The sequence below is a fragment of the Salmo trutta genome, unplaced genomic scaffold (assembly GCF_901001165.1).
Source record: "Salmo trutta unplaced genomic scaffold, fSalTru1.1, whole genome shotgun sequence".
Taxonomy (NCBI): Eukaryota; Metazoa; Chordata; class Actinopteri; order Salmoniformes; family Salmonidae; genus Salmo; species Salmo trutta.
The window spans coordinates 2,054,752-2,072,363 of NW_021822962.1; the positions used below are offsets into that span (position 1 = coordinate 2,054,752).

General features: G+C 48.8%; 1 protein-coding gene across 1 annotated transcript in view; it reads left to right on the forward strand.

Moving 5' to 3' along the window:
* The window catches only part of LOC115187643 (ataxin-1), a 28,324-nt gene extending 11,815 nt beyond the window's left edge, over positions 1-16,509 (forward strand). The window contains exons 6-9 of the mRNA XM_029746614.1: positions 9,489-10,370; positions 12,423-12,728; positions 12,820-14,118; positions 14,345-16,509. Coding sequence (XP_029602474.1) covers positions 9,819-10,370; positions 12,423-12,728; positions 12,820-14,118; positions 14,345-15,391 — 3,204 coding nt within the window. The 5' untranslated portion in view covers positions 9,489-9,818 and the 3' untranslated portion in view covers positions 15,392-16,509. The remainder of the gene's footprint in view (positions 1-9,488; positions 10,371-12,422; positions 12,729-12,819; positions 14,119-14,344) is intronic.
* Positions 16,510-17,612: the final 1,103 nt, after the last annotated feature.

The window sequence follows — 17,612 nt, forward strand, 5'->3', positions numbered from 1 at the left end:
GAGAGAGAGAGAGAGAGAGAGAGAGAGAGAGAGAGAGATGACTAGCTAGGCCTTGAAATAGAAGAATAACCTACGTCACAGAAAGTGTGTGGGGACAGGCTGCGTAGATAGAGAACAGGGAAGGAAATGCTTGTAGACAGACCATTTTTATGTCCACAGTAACTGGTTCAACTGTGCCCGTCGTTCGCTATGGACATAGTCCCATGTTAGTTTAGAGCTGGAATGGCGAGAACGAGCAGAGACCAGCTTACAGTATAACCAGGGCCCGTTTGTCACAAGCACACACACACACACACACACCTTTCTCATGGTTACAATTATGAATTTTCTATAAACATCATCCACAGACTGATCCAAGTCACCCTTGTTCACACATGTTGCCTGGTAAAGTCAGTACATATGTAGTTTCACCCTGCAGGAGCCATAGAAGTTGCTATTGTAGCAGCTACAGTAGACCTTTTAGTACAGCAACATCACCAATGGCATCCTATTCCCTGTATACTGTAGGGCACTACTTTGGACCAGAGCACTATAGGCCTATAATGGGAAAGGCACCATTTAGGACACAGATGTGTTTTAGTGAAAATATTCAACCCTCATAACACTTGTGGCTGTGGGATGTCAGGCGTGCGTGCGTGCGTGTATGTCCCTGTCCTGTTCACAGTATTATTGCATGCAGACACAACTGACTCCCAGGGCTTGTTGACCCGTATTATGGAGACTCCTTGGAACTCATCCTTGTCTTCCTGAAACCTCACCTATAGGCCTCAGCACTGCTGTGGCTGTGTAATGCAGTGCAATATGTTTGACAAGGAATAGGGAGGCATGTTACTAAAATGACGTTTTTAGATACACATGGATAACAACTGTACAACTATAAAACTGGCCAGCACCCTCCTGTTCCAGGCATGGGCAACACATCACTCATCACCTATGTAATTCACTGTGTGTGTGTTAGGGTGCTGTGGAGGGTGTGTGTTAGGGTGCTGTGGAGGGTGTGTGTGTGTGTTAGGGTGCTGTGGAGGGTGTGTGTTAGGGTGCTGTGGAGGGTGTGTGTGTGTGGGGGGGGGGGGTATGGGTGTGTGCATGATTGAAAGGTACATCTACAATCCCCATACATGGACATGGAGGAGAGCTAGGGGAGGTCTGGAGGAGAGCTAGGGGAGGTCTGGGGAGAGTTAGGAGAGAGCTAGGGGAGGTCTGGAGGAGAGCTAGGGGAGGTCTGGGGAGAGTTAGGAGAGAGCTAGGGGAGGTCTGCAGGAGAGCTAGGGGAGGTCTGGGGAGAGATAGGGGAGGTCTGGAGGAGAGCTAGGGGAGGTCTGGAGGGGAGCTAGGGGAGGTCTGGAGGAGAGCTAGGGGAGGTCTGGAGGAGAGCTAGGGGAGGTCTGGAGGAGAGCTAGGGGAGGTCTAGGGAGAGTTAGGAGAGGTCTGGAGGAGAGCTAGGGGAGAGCTAGGAGAGATAGGGGAGGTCTGGGGAGAGCTAGGAGAGATAGGGGAGGTCTGGGGAGAGCTAGGGGAGGTCTGGGGGAGAGCTAGGGGAGAGCTAGGAGAGCTAGGGGAGGTCTGGAGGAGAGCTAGGAGAGGTCTGGAGGAGAGCTAGGGGAGAGCTAGGAGAGATAGGGGAGGTCTGGGGAGGTCTGGGGGAGAGCTAGGGGAGGTCTGGAGGAGAGCTAGGGGAGGTCTGGAGGAGAGCTAGGGGAGGTCTGGAGGAGAGATACCCTCTCTCTCTCCCTCCTCCCTCCTTCGTGTGTGAGCGTAGTCTGGTGTGTGTGTGTGTGTGTGTCTGTCTGTACAAGCTATTCACTTACGTCTATCTTCCAACCCATTCCCTCTTTAGAAATTATCCCTCCTCCGCTCTTTTCTCCCTTCTCTCCAAAAGATCTCTCTGCTACTCCCTTCTTCCTCCATGCTCTCGATCTGCCAATCCTCCCTTTCTCGTCTCCGCCTCCTCCCTCTCTTCCTCCCTTCGCTCTTCTTCTGCTTCGCTTCCGCCTCTCCTCCCTTCCGTCCTCCCTCTCTTCCTCCGTCTCTCTCGGCTCCTCCACCTACTTCTCTTCGTGCGCCGCCTCCCTCCTCTGCCTCCTTTCTCTCTCTGCCTCCCCCTCTCTCTCCTTCCTCCCTCGCTTCCTTCTTTCCTCTCCTCTTCTGCCCCCCCCTCTCTCTCCCTCCTCCCTCTCTTCCTCCTTTCTCTCTCTGCCTCCCCCTCTCTCTCCCTCCTCCCTCCTCTGTGTGTGAGCGTAGTCTGGGCGCTCAGCCAAGTAGAATGTGTTTTTGAATGAATATCTGATGCGGCTGGCTGTGGGAGGAGCTATGTTACTGGAGTACTGGGAGAAAAGGAGGGAGGGAGCGTGGGAGATAGAGAGAGAGAGCGAATGAGAGAGAGAGATGGAGAGAGAGAAAGGGGGAAAGGGAGAGACAGAGAGAGAGAAAGGGAGAGACAGAGAGAGAGGTCTGACTGCCTTGCATAACACACGTTGGAGCAGCTTTGCACGCAGGACTTCATGTGATTCTTCAACCAGGGGGACTTCCTCTATCGCTGGCTCATCACAGAGCCTTACGGCTGGGTGTACATGTTCACCCTCTCTCCCGGACGGACCCTGCCTGGAGCCTGGAGGAAAACAGGGCTGGAGCAGAAAAATTACTGGCTCTGAAAAATAGACCTGCACAAAGGAGACGTAGAGAAAAAAGATTTCCCTATAGGAATACGTAGTGTAGAAGCTACACAGGCAAGAGGAAGCCTGACAATGCTCTGCCAGCTGTGGCTGTGTACAGCCTGGTAAGCTTTTCCCCTCTCCCTCGGCAAAGGCAGTGTTTCTTCTTGTTTTGTGCTTGATTTGTGGCATAGTATTTTGGACCCTGTTCCTCTCCACTCATGCATTCATCATCACTGTCATTTCCTAATCCAGTAATGCCCCTAGAGGCTACAGAACATACACTGCATCTGGTTGGCTTTGGATCACATTACAATAAATAGATTTACAAAAGAGCAAGTCATACAGGTTTGTAGAGAGAGGTGTTTGCTTGTTTACAAGGGAATCCCTGCCTCTCTGTTTGTCTCTGTCTCTCTGTCTCCATCTGTCTGCGTCTGTCTGTCTGTAGTCTGACATTGTGTGATCTAGCTTAGTGAGGAGATGAGCGATGCAGGACGCTGGAGTCATTGTGAAAAGAAGACAAGCAGCCAGCTAGCCACAGCTCTCTCTCTCTCTCTCTCTAATACTGCGTTCATAACTAAATGGGAATATACCACATGCGACAGGGAAAAATCCAGTTGAACAGCCCTCCAACTGGTAATTACTAGTGCAAAACTCATCTATCATCCTGAGCTGCCACTTCACCCACATGCTGACCTCTGACGTCACCTACCAAGGAAATGACCTTCATAACAGCATTTTGGGTATTTAACTGTAACAACAAAACTTTTTAAAATAGAAATCAATCTGTTAATGTTTTTTTTAACACTATAATTTGTTTATAAGCATGATAGCTGTACTTTTAGTTCATGGTTTACGCAGCTCGTTGGCCATTAGCCAATCTGCGTTTCTTAACTTGTTTAAAGTATGTGAATGCATCCAACTGGTAAATTCCCACCTCCCACTTGGTTACGAACACAGCATTAGAGTCTCCTTCACACTCCTGGTCCGCCTTTTAAAGGGAGAGTCAGTCAGGGAATGGAAGGGTTTATTTGGAGCATTAAAGCTAGTAGCCCAATAGACACACACAGATGGTTAACCTTGTGTTTGGTACATTTATAGGAGATTTGTGGAGGAAAGATAATATCACAGATGGTTAACCTTGTGTTTGGTACATTTATAGGAGATTTGTGGAGGAAAGATAATATCACAGATGGTTAACCTTGTGTTTGGTACATTTATAGGAGATTTGTGGAGGAAAGATAATATCACAGATGGTTAACCTTGTGTTTGGTACATTTATAGGAGATTTGTGGGGGAAGATAATATCTGATGGAGAGTGTAGACAGTCAGTTAGTCATTGTCAACCAGTCAGTCATTCAGCCAACCAGTCAGTCAGTCAGCCAGTCAGCCAATCATTCAGCCAGTCATTCAGTCAGCCAGTCATTCAGTCAGTCAGTTAGTCACCCAGTCAGTCAGTCAGTGAGTCAATCAGTCTGATGGTCAGCCAGTCAGTCATTCAGTCAGTCAGTTAGTCACCCAGTCAGTCAGTCAGTGAGTCAATCAGTCTGATGGTCAGCCAGTCAGTCATTCAGTCAGTGAGTTAGTCAGCCAGCAAGCCAGCCATAATTAATTCATTAATTCAGTAAGTCAGCCAGTCATTAATTCATTCAATCAGTCAGTTAGTCGGCCAGTCAGCCAGCCAGCCAGCCAGTCATTCAGTAAGTCAGTCAGCCAGCCAGCCAGCCAGTCCTTCAGTCAGTCAATTAATTAATTAATTAATTATTTCATTTAGTCAGTCAGTTATTCATTCATTCAATCAGTCAGTTAGTCGGCCAGTCAGCCAGCCAGCCAGTAAGTCAGTCAGTCAGTCAGTCAGCCAGCCAGTCCTTCAGTCAGTCAGTCAGTGAGTCAATCAGTCTGATGGTCAGCCAGTCAGTCAGTCATTCAGTCAGTCAGCCAGCCAGCCAACCAGTCAGCCAGCCAGTTAGTCAGTCAGACAGCTAGCCAGCCAGCCAGTCATTCAGTCAGCCAGCCAGTCATTAATTCATTCAGTCAGCCAGCCAGTTAGTCAGTCATTCATTCATTAATTCATTCATTCAGCCAGCCAGTCGTTCAGTCAGTTAGTCAGCCAGCCAGTCATTCAGACAGTCAGCCAGCCAGCCAGCCAGCCAGTCATTCAGTGAGTCATATGTAGTGTAGTCTCTGTGACAACAACAGAGTCAGGTCACAGAAACACAGCAAGGCAACATGTTGTTTCATCGTCAATGTTTGGTTATTTTTTTGTTATTTGGTCGTCAAAGCTCATTTCTGGGAATAATGTACATAATGTGACCATGGCCCATAAGGTCAAGTGCACTATATAGGGAATAGGGTGCCATACGGGATGCAACCAGTCCCTCTCCAGGTCTGCCTAGCCAAAGGGCCCAAAGAGCTTCCTGTATTTGTGGACTGTGGGTTTTTTTCAATTTTATTAAAAAAAATTGATTTCACCTTTATTTAACCAGGTAGGCTAGTTGAGAACAAGTTCTCATTTGCAACTGCGACCTGGCCAAGATAAAGCATAGCAATTCGACACATACAACAACACAGAGTTACACATGGAATAAACAAAACATACAGTTAATAATACAGTAGAAAAAAAGAAAACAAAAAGTCTATATACAGTGAGTGCAAATGAGGTATGTTAAGGCAATAAATAGGCCATGGTGGCGAAGTAATTACAATATAGCAATTAAACACTGGAATGGTAGATGTGCAGAAGATGAATGTGCAAGTAGAGATACTGGGGTGCAAAGGAGCAAGATAAATAAATACAGTATGGGGATGAGGATGAGGTAGGTAGATAGATGGGCTGTTTAAAGATGGGCTATGTACAGGTGCAGTGATCTGTGAGCTGCTCTGACAGCTGGTGCTTAAAGCTAGTTAAGCATTAATATGGAGTTGGTCCCCCCCTTCACTGCCATGACAGCCTCCACTCTTCTGGGAAGGCTTTCCACTAGATGTTGGAACATTGCTGCAGGGACTTGCTTCCATTCAGCCACAAGAGCATTAGTGAGGTCGGGCACTGATGTTGGACGATTAGGCCTGGCTCGCAGTCGGCTTTCCAATTCATCCCAAAGGTGATCGGTAGGGTACAGGTCAGGTCTTTGTGTAGGCCAGTCAAGATCTTCCACACCGATCACGACAAACCATTTCTGTACAGACCTCGCTTTGTGCACAGGTGCATTGTCATGCTGAAACAGGAAAGGGCCTTCCCCAAATTGTTGCCACAAAGTTGGAAGCACAGAATTGTCTAGAATGTCATTGTGTGCTGTAGCGATCGGGTCCTAGCCCGAACCATGAAAAACAGCCCCAGACCATTATTTCTCCTCCACCAAACTTGGCACTATGCATTGGAGCAGGTAATGTTGTCCTGGCATCCACCAAACCCAGATTTGTCCGTCGGACTACCAGATGGTGAAGTGTGATTCATCACTCCAGAGAACGCGTTTCCACTGTTCCAGAAACCAATGGCAGCAAGCTTTACATCACTCCAGCCGATGCTTGGCATTGCTCATGGTGATCTTAGGCTTGTGTGCGGCTGACAAACTGACTTGTTGGAAAGGTGGCATCCTATGACGGTGCCACGTTGAAAGTCACTGAGCTCCTCAGTAAGGCCATTCTATTGCCAATGTTTGTCTATGGAGATTGCATGGCTGTGTGGTTGATTTTATACACCTGTCAGAAACGGGTGTGGCTGAAATAGCCGAATCCACTAATTTAAAGGCGTATCCACATACTTTTGTATATATAGTGTATGCTATCTTAATTTGATCACTCTGTGGTCGCAAATGTGTAGGAAATGCACGTTTGTAGTGTATTCAATGTTTATAAAGGCTTCTAAAGTTTGTAATTTCAACTTCAACAATGTATCAACCCCTACAAAAATGTCCATTAATTATAATCCACATAAAAATTCTGATTTTCTGTTGCCGCAGAATTATTTTCCTTCTGTGAAAAACTGGTCAAATTAAGATAGTACGTCTGTATAGTGCACTGTGGAACCTGGTCAAAAGTAGCCAGTCATTGGTAGTGAGTTGAGTTGAGTTGTAGTGAATGGAACAATGCTTGTTCCATTCAGGACGTGTCTGCTGCCTCTGGGGCATGTGAGGAGAGACTCTCCATATAGCTGAGCACAGGAGAGTTGTCCAAGGGGGCTGGGATCCACTAGAGACTCTCCATATAGCTGAGCACAGGAGAGTTGTCCAAGGGGGCTGGGATCCACTAGGGACTCTCCATATAGCTGAGCACAGGAGAGTTGTCCAAGGGGGCTGGGATCCACTAGAGACTCTCCATATAGCTGAGCACAGGAGAGTTGTCCAAGGGGGCTGGGATCCACTAGAGACTCTCCATATAGCTGAGCACAGGAGAGTTGTCCAAGGGGGCTGGGATCCACTAGAGACTCTCCATATAGCTGAGCACAGGAGAGTTGTCCAAGGGGGCTGGGATCCACTAGAGACTCTCCATATAGCTGAGCACAGGAGAGTTGTCCAAGGGGGCTGGGATCCACTGGTTGTCTTTAGCGTTGTCGGGCAGTGCGTGTGTTGCCCGACACTGTGTTGCCATGTGTCTCCCGGTGTGCTGTGAGAGTGTTGGACTGTAAACAGATGACTGTATTTACTCCAGTGGAAAGTGGGGCATGGTGTCTCCGTGTTGTGACTGTCCTGTAACCATGCCTCATAGATTGTTTTTGTGTTACCGCAGTGTTCATTGTCAAGGCTCGGGTTGTCGTGGTGTTGTCCTCGTGGTGTTATCATGGGATTGTCATGGTGATGGGGTTGTGCTGTAGCAGTGTCGTAGCGTGTGTGTCTGTGTGGAGCTAAACGACTATGTCTGTGTGAAGTGGAGGCTATATGGTGCTCTGATGCTACAGCCACCGCTTAAATGTGGGTCAGGAAATGCAGCTCTCTCTCTCCCTCCCTCTCTCTCTCCCTCCCTTCTCTCTTTCTCTCTCTTTCTCCCATCCTCTGCCACTTTCTGTTTTTCCTCTCTCCCTCCCTCTCGCTTTGTTTTTCTCTCTCTTTCTTCCCCTCCCTCTTTCTCTGTCACTCCATGTTTTTCGCTGCATCTCTCCCTCCATGCCTGCCATCATGCGTTGTCTTTCTGTTTATCTCATTCTCCCTCCCTGCCTGCCATCATGCTTTCTGTCTGTCTGCCTCTCTGTTTATCTCTTCTCTTTCTCCCTTTCTTCCTGCCTCTCTCCTCTCTTCCCTCTCAGGTGCACCTCTCATTTGTTACCTCTGGTACATCTAGCAGGCTTTATCAGGCTGTTCTGTTATAGATATAGAATGGTACATCTAGCAGGCTTTATCAGGCTGTTCTGTTATAGATATAGAATGGTACATCTAGCAGGCTTTATCAGGCTGTTCTGTTATAGATATAGAATGGTACATCTAGCAGGCTTTATCAGGCTGTTCTGTTATAGATATAGAATGGTACATCTAGCAGGCTTTATCAGGCTGTTCTGTTATAGATATAGAATGGTACATCTAGCAGGCTTTATCAGGCACACATGGAGGTTCACTGAGGTCTTCAGTCCAGTTGCCTGTATGTTTATTGTTGAATGTGTAGATGATGTAGATGTGATGACCACTAGCGGTTCTGAGGGGGGGGGGGGGGGGGGCAGTGCCCCTGTGACAACAATTTTGGACCCCCTGTGGCCCCCCTAAATGTGGAGTATGAAATACTTTTTACATAACAAATTTTTGCTATCGTTCTTTTTTTTTTACATCCGTTATTAGACAGTGGCAATGCGGAACACTAATTTAACCCACACATTTTCTAGAGGGACGGCTTTAGGCGGAACACAACAATATCGTACCACATGCAAAACGATATGACAACAATAACGTCTAATGTAACTGGCCCCTCTAACAGTACAACTGGCCCCAGCTTGGCCCCCCCAGTTGAAATGGTCTAGAACCGCCACTGGTGATGACGTGAGGCAATATACACAATACAACGTGACTTCATAGAACATCATGATGTGATTGTCAAATTATCCTTTCAATGGGGTGTGACTTGGGTGAAATGGATGGACACACACACACGCACATAAATACACACACACAGGCCTCCCGAGTGGCGCAGTGGTCTAAGGTACTGCATCGCTAGCTGTGCCACTAGAGATTCTGGGTTCGAGTCCAGGCTCTGTCGCAGCCGTCCGTTACCAGGAGACCCATGGGGTGGCGCACAATTGGCCCAGCGTCGTCTGGTTTAGGGGAAGGTTTGGCAGGCAGGGATGTCCTTGTCCCATCGCGCACTAGTGACTCCTGTGGCGGGCCAGGCGCATTGCACGCTGACACGGTCGCCAGGTGTACGGTGTTTCCTCCAACACATTGGTGCAGTTGGCTTCCAGGTTAAGTGGGCATTGTGTCAAGAAGCAGTGCGGCTTGGTTGGGTTGTGTTTTGGAGGACGCACGGCTCTCAACCTTTGCCTCTCCCGAGTCCGTATGGGAGTTGCAGCGATGGGACAAGACTGTAACTGAGAATCGGTTAATAACGTTATTTTTTGTTCCGTAAAATATTCTGTATTTAAGTAAAGTTCTGATGCTAGAAATAGCCTAAACTCATGCCATGATGTTCAGCGCTTCAAGCCAAGCCCGTTACATGTCCACCCCTCTTTCTCACTCTCTACTCACCCACATGTCATGCCTAAAGGGGCACATATTCAAATATGGAATGTGATGATTGCATATATCCTTTGACGTGTGTCATGCACAGAGAGTAAGCATGTTGGAAATGTACAGACATCATTCTTCTCTGTTGTTTCTACATGCTAGAACATAACAATTGTGTGTCTTCCTCTGTCTCCAGATTTAGAGCTGGCGGACGTTGTGGAGGCCGGTGGTTAGTCAGAGATGATTCCTCATGAAGTCCATGGAGCCATCCTCTCTGTCGCCTGGCAGACGTCCCTCTGCCCTCTCTAGACTACTGAGTCCAGGACACACAGTCACACAGTGAAGACCTGAAAGAGACCTGATAGAGCCCACGACAACACTGACAGAGAGAGAGATGTTTCCCATGCCAATAAAGCCCTTAAATTGAATTGAAATTGAGAGAGAAACAGAGATAGGGACAAAGAGAGAGAGAAACAGTAGGTTCACAAAACCTACTTGAGAGACAAACAAAGTGTGAAAACCAACCATGAAATCCAACCAGCAGAGGAGGCATGGCTGTCTACCTCCAAAGAAGCGTGAGATCCTAGCCCTGGAGCAGAAGCCTGTGGTGGTAACAGCAGCAGCTGAGATCCTGGCTCTGGAGCAGAGGCCTGTGGTGGTACCAGCAGCAGCTGCAGCCTCAGCAGACACTACCTTACACACAGAGAACCTGGCTTGGCTGGCTAATGTAGCCAGCGAACGCTGCAGATCCACAGAAACTCCCAGCCCCAGGTTTCATGTCTCCTCGTCCTCCTCTTCATCCCCCTCCCCTTCTGCTACCTCTCTGTCTACAATCCCCCTGTCCTCTCTCTCCACTGTCTACCCCACTGGGGTGGGGCTCAGCCAACAGGGCGGGACAATCCAGTACGCCCAGCTGGCCCCTAACCTCCAGTTCATTAGCTCGGGGCCGTACACTGGCTACATCTCCTCTCAGATCATCCAGTCCCCTGCCACCAGTGTAGCCACCTCCACAGGGCAACAGCGCCACCATCTGGATGGCCACTGCTACACCGCCGCCCTCATCTCCCAGGCCACCAAGGTGTGTGTCTATTGTGTATGCATTCAGAAAGTATTCAGACCCCTTGACTTTTTCCATATTTTGTTACGTTATAGTCTTATTCTAAAATGTATTAAATAGTTTTTTCCCCCTCGTCAATCTACACACAATAATGACAAAGCAAAAACTGTTTTGTTGAAATTTTTGCTAATTTAATTAAAAAAAAAAACTGATATCAAATTTACACAAGTATTCAGACCCTTTACTCACTACTTTGTCGAAGCACCTTTGGCAGCAAATACAACCTCAAGTCTTCTTGGGTATGACGCTTGGTACATCTGTATTTGGGGAGTTTCTCCCATTCTTCTCTGCAGAGCCTCTCAAGCTCTGTCAGGTTGGATTGGAGCATTGCTGCACAGCTATTTTCAGGTCTCTCCAGAGATGTTCGATCAGGTCTGAGGTCCTGAGCTATCTGGAGCAGGTTTTCATCAAAGAACTCTCTGCACTTTGCTCCATTCATCTTTCCCTCGATCCTGACTAGCCTCCCAGTCCCTGCTGCTGAAAAACATCCCCACAGCATGATGCTGCCACCACCATGCTTCACCATAGGGATGGTGCCAGGTCTCTGGCAGACGTGACATTTGGCATGCAGGTCAAACAGTTCAATCTTGGTTTCATCAGACCAGAGAATCTTGTTTCTCATGGTTTGAGAGTCCTTTAGGTGCCTTTTGGCAAACTCCAAGCGGGCTGTCGTGTGCCTTTTATTGAGGTGTGGCTTCCGTCTGGCCACTCTACCATAAAGGCCTGATTGGTGGAGTGCTGCAGAGATGGATATCCTTCTGGAAGCTTCTCCCATCTCCACAGAGGAACTCTGGCGCTCTGTCAGAGTGACCATCGGGATCTTGGTCATCTCCCTGACCTAGGCCCTTCTCCCCCGATTGCTCAGTTTGGCCGGGCAGCCAGCTCTAGGAAGAGTCTTGGTGGTTCCAAACTTCTTCCATTTAAGAATAATGGAGGCAACTGTGCCCTTGGGGACCTTCAATGCTGCAGACATTTTTTGGTACCCTTCCCCAGATCTGTGCCTCGACACAATCCTGTCTCGGAGCTCTACGGACAATTCCTTTGACCTCATGGATGCACTGTCAGCTGTGGGACCTTATATAGACAGGTGTATGCTTTTCCAAATCATGTCCAATCAATTGAATTTACCACAGGTGGACTCCAATCAAGTTGTAGAAACATCTCAAGGATGATCAATGGAAACAGGTTGCACCTGAGCTCAATTTCGAGTTTCATGGCAAAGGGTCTGAATACTTATGTAAATAAGGTATTTATTACATTTATTTTTATACATTTACAAAAATGTATAAAAACCTGTTTTTGCTTTGTCATTATGGGGTATTGTGCTCAGATTTATCAGATTTTTATTTGATTTAAGTCAAGGGGTCTGAATACTTTCCGAAGGCACCGTATATCAACATTGGGGAGTAGTGAACTACATGGAGTTCAACTAGTAAGTTAACTACATTTTGCAGTATCTTGCTGGTAGTTGAACTAAATTACATTTTTTGATGTGTTTTCAGTAGTTAATGACTGTTTTGCCACGTAGCGGCGTAGCTAACTACTGGAACTTCACACAATGTTTTTTTTGCAAAAAAGAAAAGAGAATATGGGTAGGCAATTTCCTTATTTTATTTGTTTGTGTCAGATCTGCCCAATTCTCACTTAAAAGATCATTTTTGTGTTTAATAGACTAAATTGTGATCTGTTTTTGCAATTTGTAGACTAAGACATTTCAGATTTCAATATGATAATGCATCATTAATTAGTCAACTACTTTTTCAAGGTGACTTTAAGGTTCAGTAAACTATACTTTCTGAAGGCTAGCTGTAGTGTATCTTAACTTCTTCCAGAGTGAAGTAATTGTTAGCTTGATAAACTATACTTTCAGAGTAGCTTCCCCAACACTGGTATTTATTGTGTAATTATTATTATTATTATTATTATTATATAATTATTTGTGTTTTTATGTATTGCTTGGTGCGAACAAATATCCCCTTTGGGGCGATTAATGAAGCACTATGTTATGTTAAGGTTGGTGACCATCAGAACCAGCTCCAGATAGGGCTGCCGTCTGACCTGGCTGTGTCTGTTGGAGGGTCTACCGTCTCCCTGCCGACCTCCACCCACTTCACCAGTACCCACCAGTACATCCAGCTGGACAGCAGCAGCCCTCTGAGTGTCCCCTCCCCTACCCAGGTCCACCTCCAGCCTCTCCAGCTCCACACCCACCCTGGGGTGGGCCTCCTCCCCCACACCCTCACCCTCGCCCCCTCCCAGGTGCTGGTCCAGTATGCGGATCGGTTAGGGGTCAACAAAGCTGAGGGCGGACACACCAAGGTATTTATATTGTTTTTTTATTGAATACATTTTTAGATGTTGAACTGTTTGCGAGGAGAGCTTGACAAATAAAGATTGATTCGATTTGAAGGTGGTGCAGCTGAATGGAGAGCTGGAGAGGAGTTTCGGTAAACAGAGCTGTGCTGGCATCAAAGGAACCTCCTACTCTAACCAGAACAATCAGCAGGTTCACCATGGATATGAAGCTCGACACATCCTCATTCCCGCAGACTACACTACCCAGGATTCCACAGGACTGCAAACCTCCCTGGTGCTGGTAGCAAATGCCCAGCCCCACCCCCACCCTCGCCCTACCAATGGTGCTGAGCAGGACAAGGTCCAGGTCCACCCATCACTAATACACAGTGAGGGAGGAGGTATCTGTCTAGGGAAACCTGTCTCTAGAACCTCCTCTTTCACCTCACTCAACTCCTCCGAGGCTCTGAAGGTCTCTTCTGCCCCTCACACGGTTATCCAGACCACCCACCACTCTGACGAGCATGTACACAGCCTGTACTCCACCACCCAGGCACCAATCATTGGCTACATCGCCAGGGCAGGTAACCAGCATGGCGTCAGCTACGCCACCCTGCCGCAGCACCTGGTCATCCCGGACGGCCAGTCCCTCCAGTCTCTCCTGATACCCGTTAACGGAGTCGGTGACGTTACCACCACTACGGACCTTGAGGCTGCCTGCTCGGTGACCGCCAGGACGGCCAGCACCACCGCCAGCACCACCGTCTCTCAGCTGGCTCCAGCGACCGTATCCCTCCCCCGCCACACCTACCTCACAGCGTCCCCCTCCCCTGCCCCAGCCCCCGCCCCTGTCCAGGCCTCCCCCTCTCTCTCCTCTTCCCTCTCCTCCTCTCCAGCCCTAGCTCCTGCCCCTGTCCAGGCCTCCCCCTCTCTCTCCTCTTCCCTCTCCTCCTCTCCAGCCCTAGCTCTGGCCCCTGTCCAGGCCTCCCCCTCTCTCTCCTCTTCCCTCTCCTCCTCTCCAGCCCTAGCTCCGGCCCCTGTCCAGGCCTCCCCCTCTCTCTCCTCTTCCCTCTCCTCCTCTCCAGCCCTAGCTCCTGCCCCTGTCCAGGCCTCCCCCTCTCTCTCCTCTTCCCTCTCCTCCTCTCCAGCCCTAGCTCCGGCCCCTGTCCAGGCCTCCCCCTCTCCCTCCTCCTCTCCAACCACGCTCCCACCGTTCTTCATGCGTGGCTCCATCATCCAGCTGGCGGATGGGGAGCTGAAGCGAGTGGAGGACCTGAAGACGGAGGACTTTATCCAGAGTGCTGAGATCAGCAGTGAGCTGAAGATTGACTCCAGCACTGTGGAACGCATCGACACAGGCCAGACACCCAACGCTGTCATCATACAGTTTGGTGTCGGGGAACACAAAGCACAGGTAAGCTAGCAAAGCTTGTTGTTGTCTCCTTTCCCCTAGACTCAGTGCCAGTCTGTTTGTGCTATCCTGCCAACGCCTTGTCACTCATATCGCAATGGTGTTGAAAAGAGTACAAACAGATCTGAGAACAGATCTGAGACCATGTTACCATAACCCCATCTTAATGTCAATATTTATGCCAATAACAGTTTATTGTGTATCCTTTGTGTGTTGTATTCCTCTGCAGGTGTGTGTGGAGGTGCTGTTAGAGTACCCGTTCTTTGTGTTCGGCCAGGGCTGGTCGTCCTGCTGCCCTGACCGAACCACTCAGCTGTTGGAGCTGAGCTGTGCCAAGCTGTGTGTTGGGGACGTGTGTGTCTCCCTGACCCTCAGGAGCCTGAGGGGTGGCGGCGGCTCTGTATCTGGGAGGAACCACAGCAGCCAGGGTCACGAGGTCAAGCTGAGGCACAGCCACAACACTGGGGACATCACACAGGGGTCTAACCGCCAGGGGAACAGTCAGGGGAATAGCCAGAGTAATGGTCAGAGTATTGATCAAATCAACAGTCCAATAAATAGTCAGAGAGACGGTCAGAGCGACGGTCAGAGAGACGGTCAGAGAGACGGTCAGAGAGACGGTCAGAGCGACGGTCAGAGAGACGGTCAGAGAGACGGTCAGAGCGACGGTCAGAGAGACGGTCAGAGAGACGGTCAGAGAGACGGTCAGAGAGACGGTCAGAGCGACGGTCAGAGAGACGGTCAGAGAGACGGTCAGAGAGACGGTCAGAGTATGGACAAGGACTTTAGGAACAGTTTGAATGCTGCAGGCAGCAACAGTGTCTTCCTGGTGCAGGTGGCCAAAACAGACAGGTTGAATAAGGAGGACAGGTGCGTTCCCCGCTGTGTGGACCAGGTGACAGAATCTGGACTGAGACCCGGATCTGGACCAGGGGTCTACGGAACTGGAGTTGGACCCAGGAGTACCGCGGACCTGCAGGCTGTCTCAGGCAATGGAGAGATGAGAGACAGAGAAAATATAGAGATAATAGGGAGAGACAATGGAGAAATGAGAGAGAGAGAACAGAATAGCCACATGCCCCCTCCGCCCCTCAAGACAGAAGTGGGTGAGGCAGACAAAGAAAAACCCTGGGGTCGTAAGAGGAGGTGGTCTGCTCCAGAGAGAGGTCAGACAGAGCGGGCGGACGAGGAACCCCCTTTGACTCTGCCAAAACCCTCTTTTATAACTCAGCAGGTCAAACTCTCCATCGAGGGAAGGTCAAATGTTAGTCGTTGAAGGAGCTGGAGTGCTGTACGGGAGGTAGGGAACATAGTTTTATATGTTTGTAACGTTGTTAGTGTTGTTTGGTTTAATCTATCTATCCACATTAATGGAAATGATTTGTTTACCTTGTATATACATGTTTTATGATTCTATTTCTATGGAAGGAACCTTGTTGTCTCTGTGTTTGGCCCACTGTCTGCGAGGCCAGTCTCTCTCCAGAACACAGTTAGTGGCCCACTGCCTGGGAGGCCAGTCTCTCTCCAGAACACAGTTAATGGCCCACTGCTTGGGAGGCCAGTCTCTCTCCAGAACACAGTTAGTGGCCCACTGTCTGGGAGGCCAGTCTCTCTCCAGAACACAGTTAGTGGCCCACTGCCTGGGAGGCCAGTCTCTCTCCAGAATACAGTTAGTGGCCCACTGCCTGGGAGGCCACTCTCTCTCCAGAACACAGTTAGTGGCCACTGCCTGGGAGGCCAGACTCTCTCCAGAACACAGTGAGTGGCCCACTGCCTGGGAGGCCAGACTCTCTCCAGAACACAGTGAGTGGCCCACTGCCTGGGAGGCCAGTCTCTCCAGAACACAGTGAGTGGCCCACTGCCTGGGAGGCCAGACTCTCTCCAGAACACAGTTAGTGGCCCACTGCCTGGGAGGCCAGACTCTCTCCAGAACACAGTGAGTGGCCCACTGCCTGGGAGGCCAGACTCTCTCCAGAACACAGTGAGTGGCCCACTGCCTGGGAGGCCAGTCTCTCCAGAACACAGTGAGTGGCCCACTGCCTGGGAGGCCAGTCTCTCTCCAGAACACAGTGAGTGGCCCACTGCCTGGGAGGCCAGTCTCTCTCCAGAACACAGTGAGTGGCCCACTGCCTGGGAGGCCAGTCTCTCCAGAACACAGTGAGTGGCCCACTGCCTGGGAGGCCAGTCTCTCTCCAGAACACAGTGAGTGGCCCACTGCCTGGGAGGCCAGACTCTCTCCAGAACACAGTGAGTGGCCCACTGCCTGGGAGGCCAGTCTCTCTCCAGAACACAGTGAGTGGATACTGTAGCTAGCAGATGGTTGACCTGGAAAGGTTTGAATTTACTAAACCATGAGATTTGTCCTCTATATTGACCTATAAAGTGAATTATGCATGTGTGAGTTATATTAATTGATAGTACCTACCTAGTTATTATACAACCCTCTACTGCTCATCATTACCCTCAGTCATCAGAACCCCCACCCCCCATATATTTGAGGACATGTTTTATGTGATGAAATGTAGTTTATTTTTGTTGCCTCAGGGCAACGATGTGCAGTTAGGCTAATTTAAAGGGCAATACAATGCTGAATGATAGGCATGTAGATTCCCAGACAATGGACCCAGGGACATTCTATGGGCCAAAGCAACCTAATTGAGCAGTTAAGATCATACCCTCTGATTGTGAGGACAGTCCCAGCGAGGAAGAATGGACCTCACAATCAGGTTTGAGAGGCAGTGAAATACTAGTTTAGGGAAAAGCTTTCACTATCAGCTTTTCCATGGTGTTATAGTAAGTACCCTTATGGCACAGAACGCCTAAATCTTCCCCCCAAAAAATAGGATGGAATATTTGTTTCAATGAAAAACCACAATGTGTGCAGTAAAGGATTACACATATACTGTATGTAGTGCATTCCTGAAGTAATCAGACCCTTGACTTTTCATACATTTTGTTACGTTACAGCCTTATTCTGATATTGATTTTTCTTTTAAATCTTCATCAATCTACACACAATACCACATAATGACAAAGTGAAAACAGGTTTTTAGACATTTTTAACCCCTAAAAAACAGTAATACCTTATTTACGTAAGTATTCAAACCCTTTGCAATGAGACTCGAAATTGAGCTCAGGCAGTTAGGAAAGCTAAGGCTAGCTTTTTCAAACAGAAATTTGCATCCTGTAGCACAAACTCAAAAGAAGTTCTGGGACACTGTAAAGTCCATGGAGAATAAGAGCACCTCCTCCCAGCTGCCCACTGCACTGAGGCTAGGAAACAGTGTTACCACCGATAAATCCACTATAATTGAGAATTTCAATAAGCATTTTTCTACGGCTGGCCATGCTTTCCACCTGGCTACACCTACCCCGGTCAATTGCCCGGCACCCCCCACAGCAACTCGCCCAAGCCTTCCCCATTTCTCCTTCACCCAAATCCAGATAGTTGATGTTCTGAAAGAGCTGCAAAATCTGGACCCCTACAAATCAGCCGG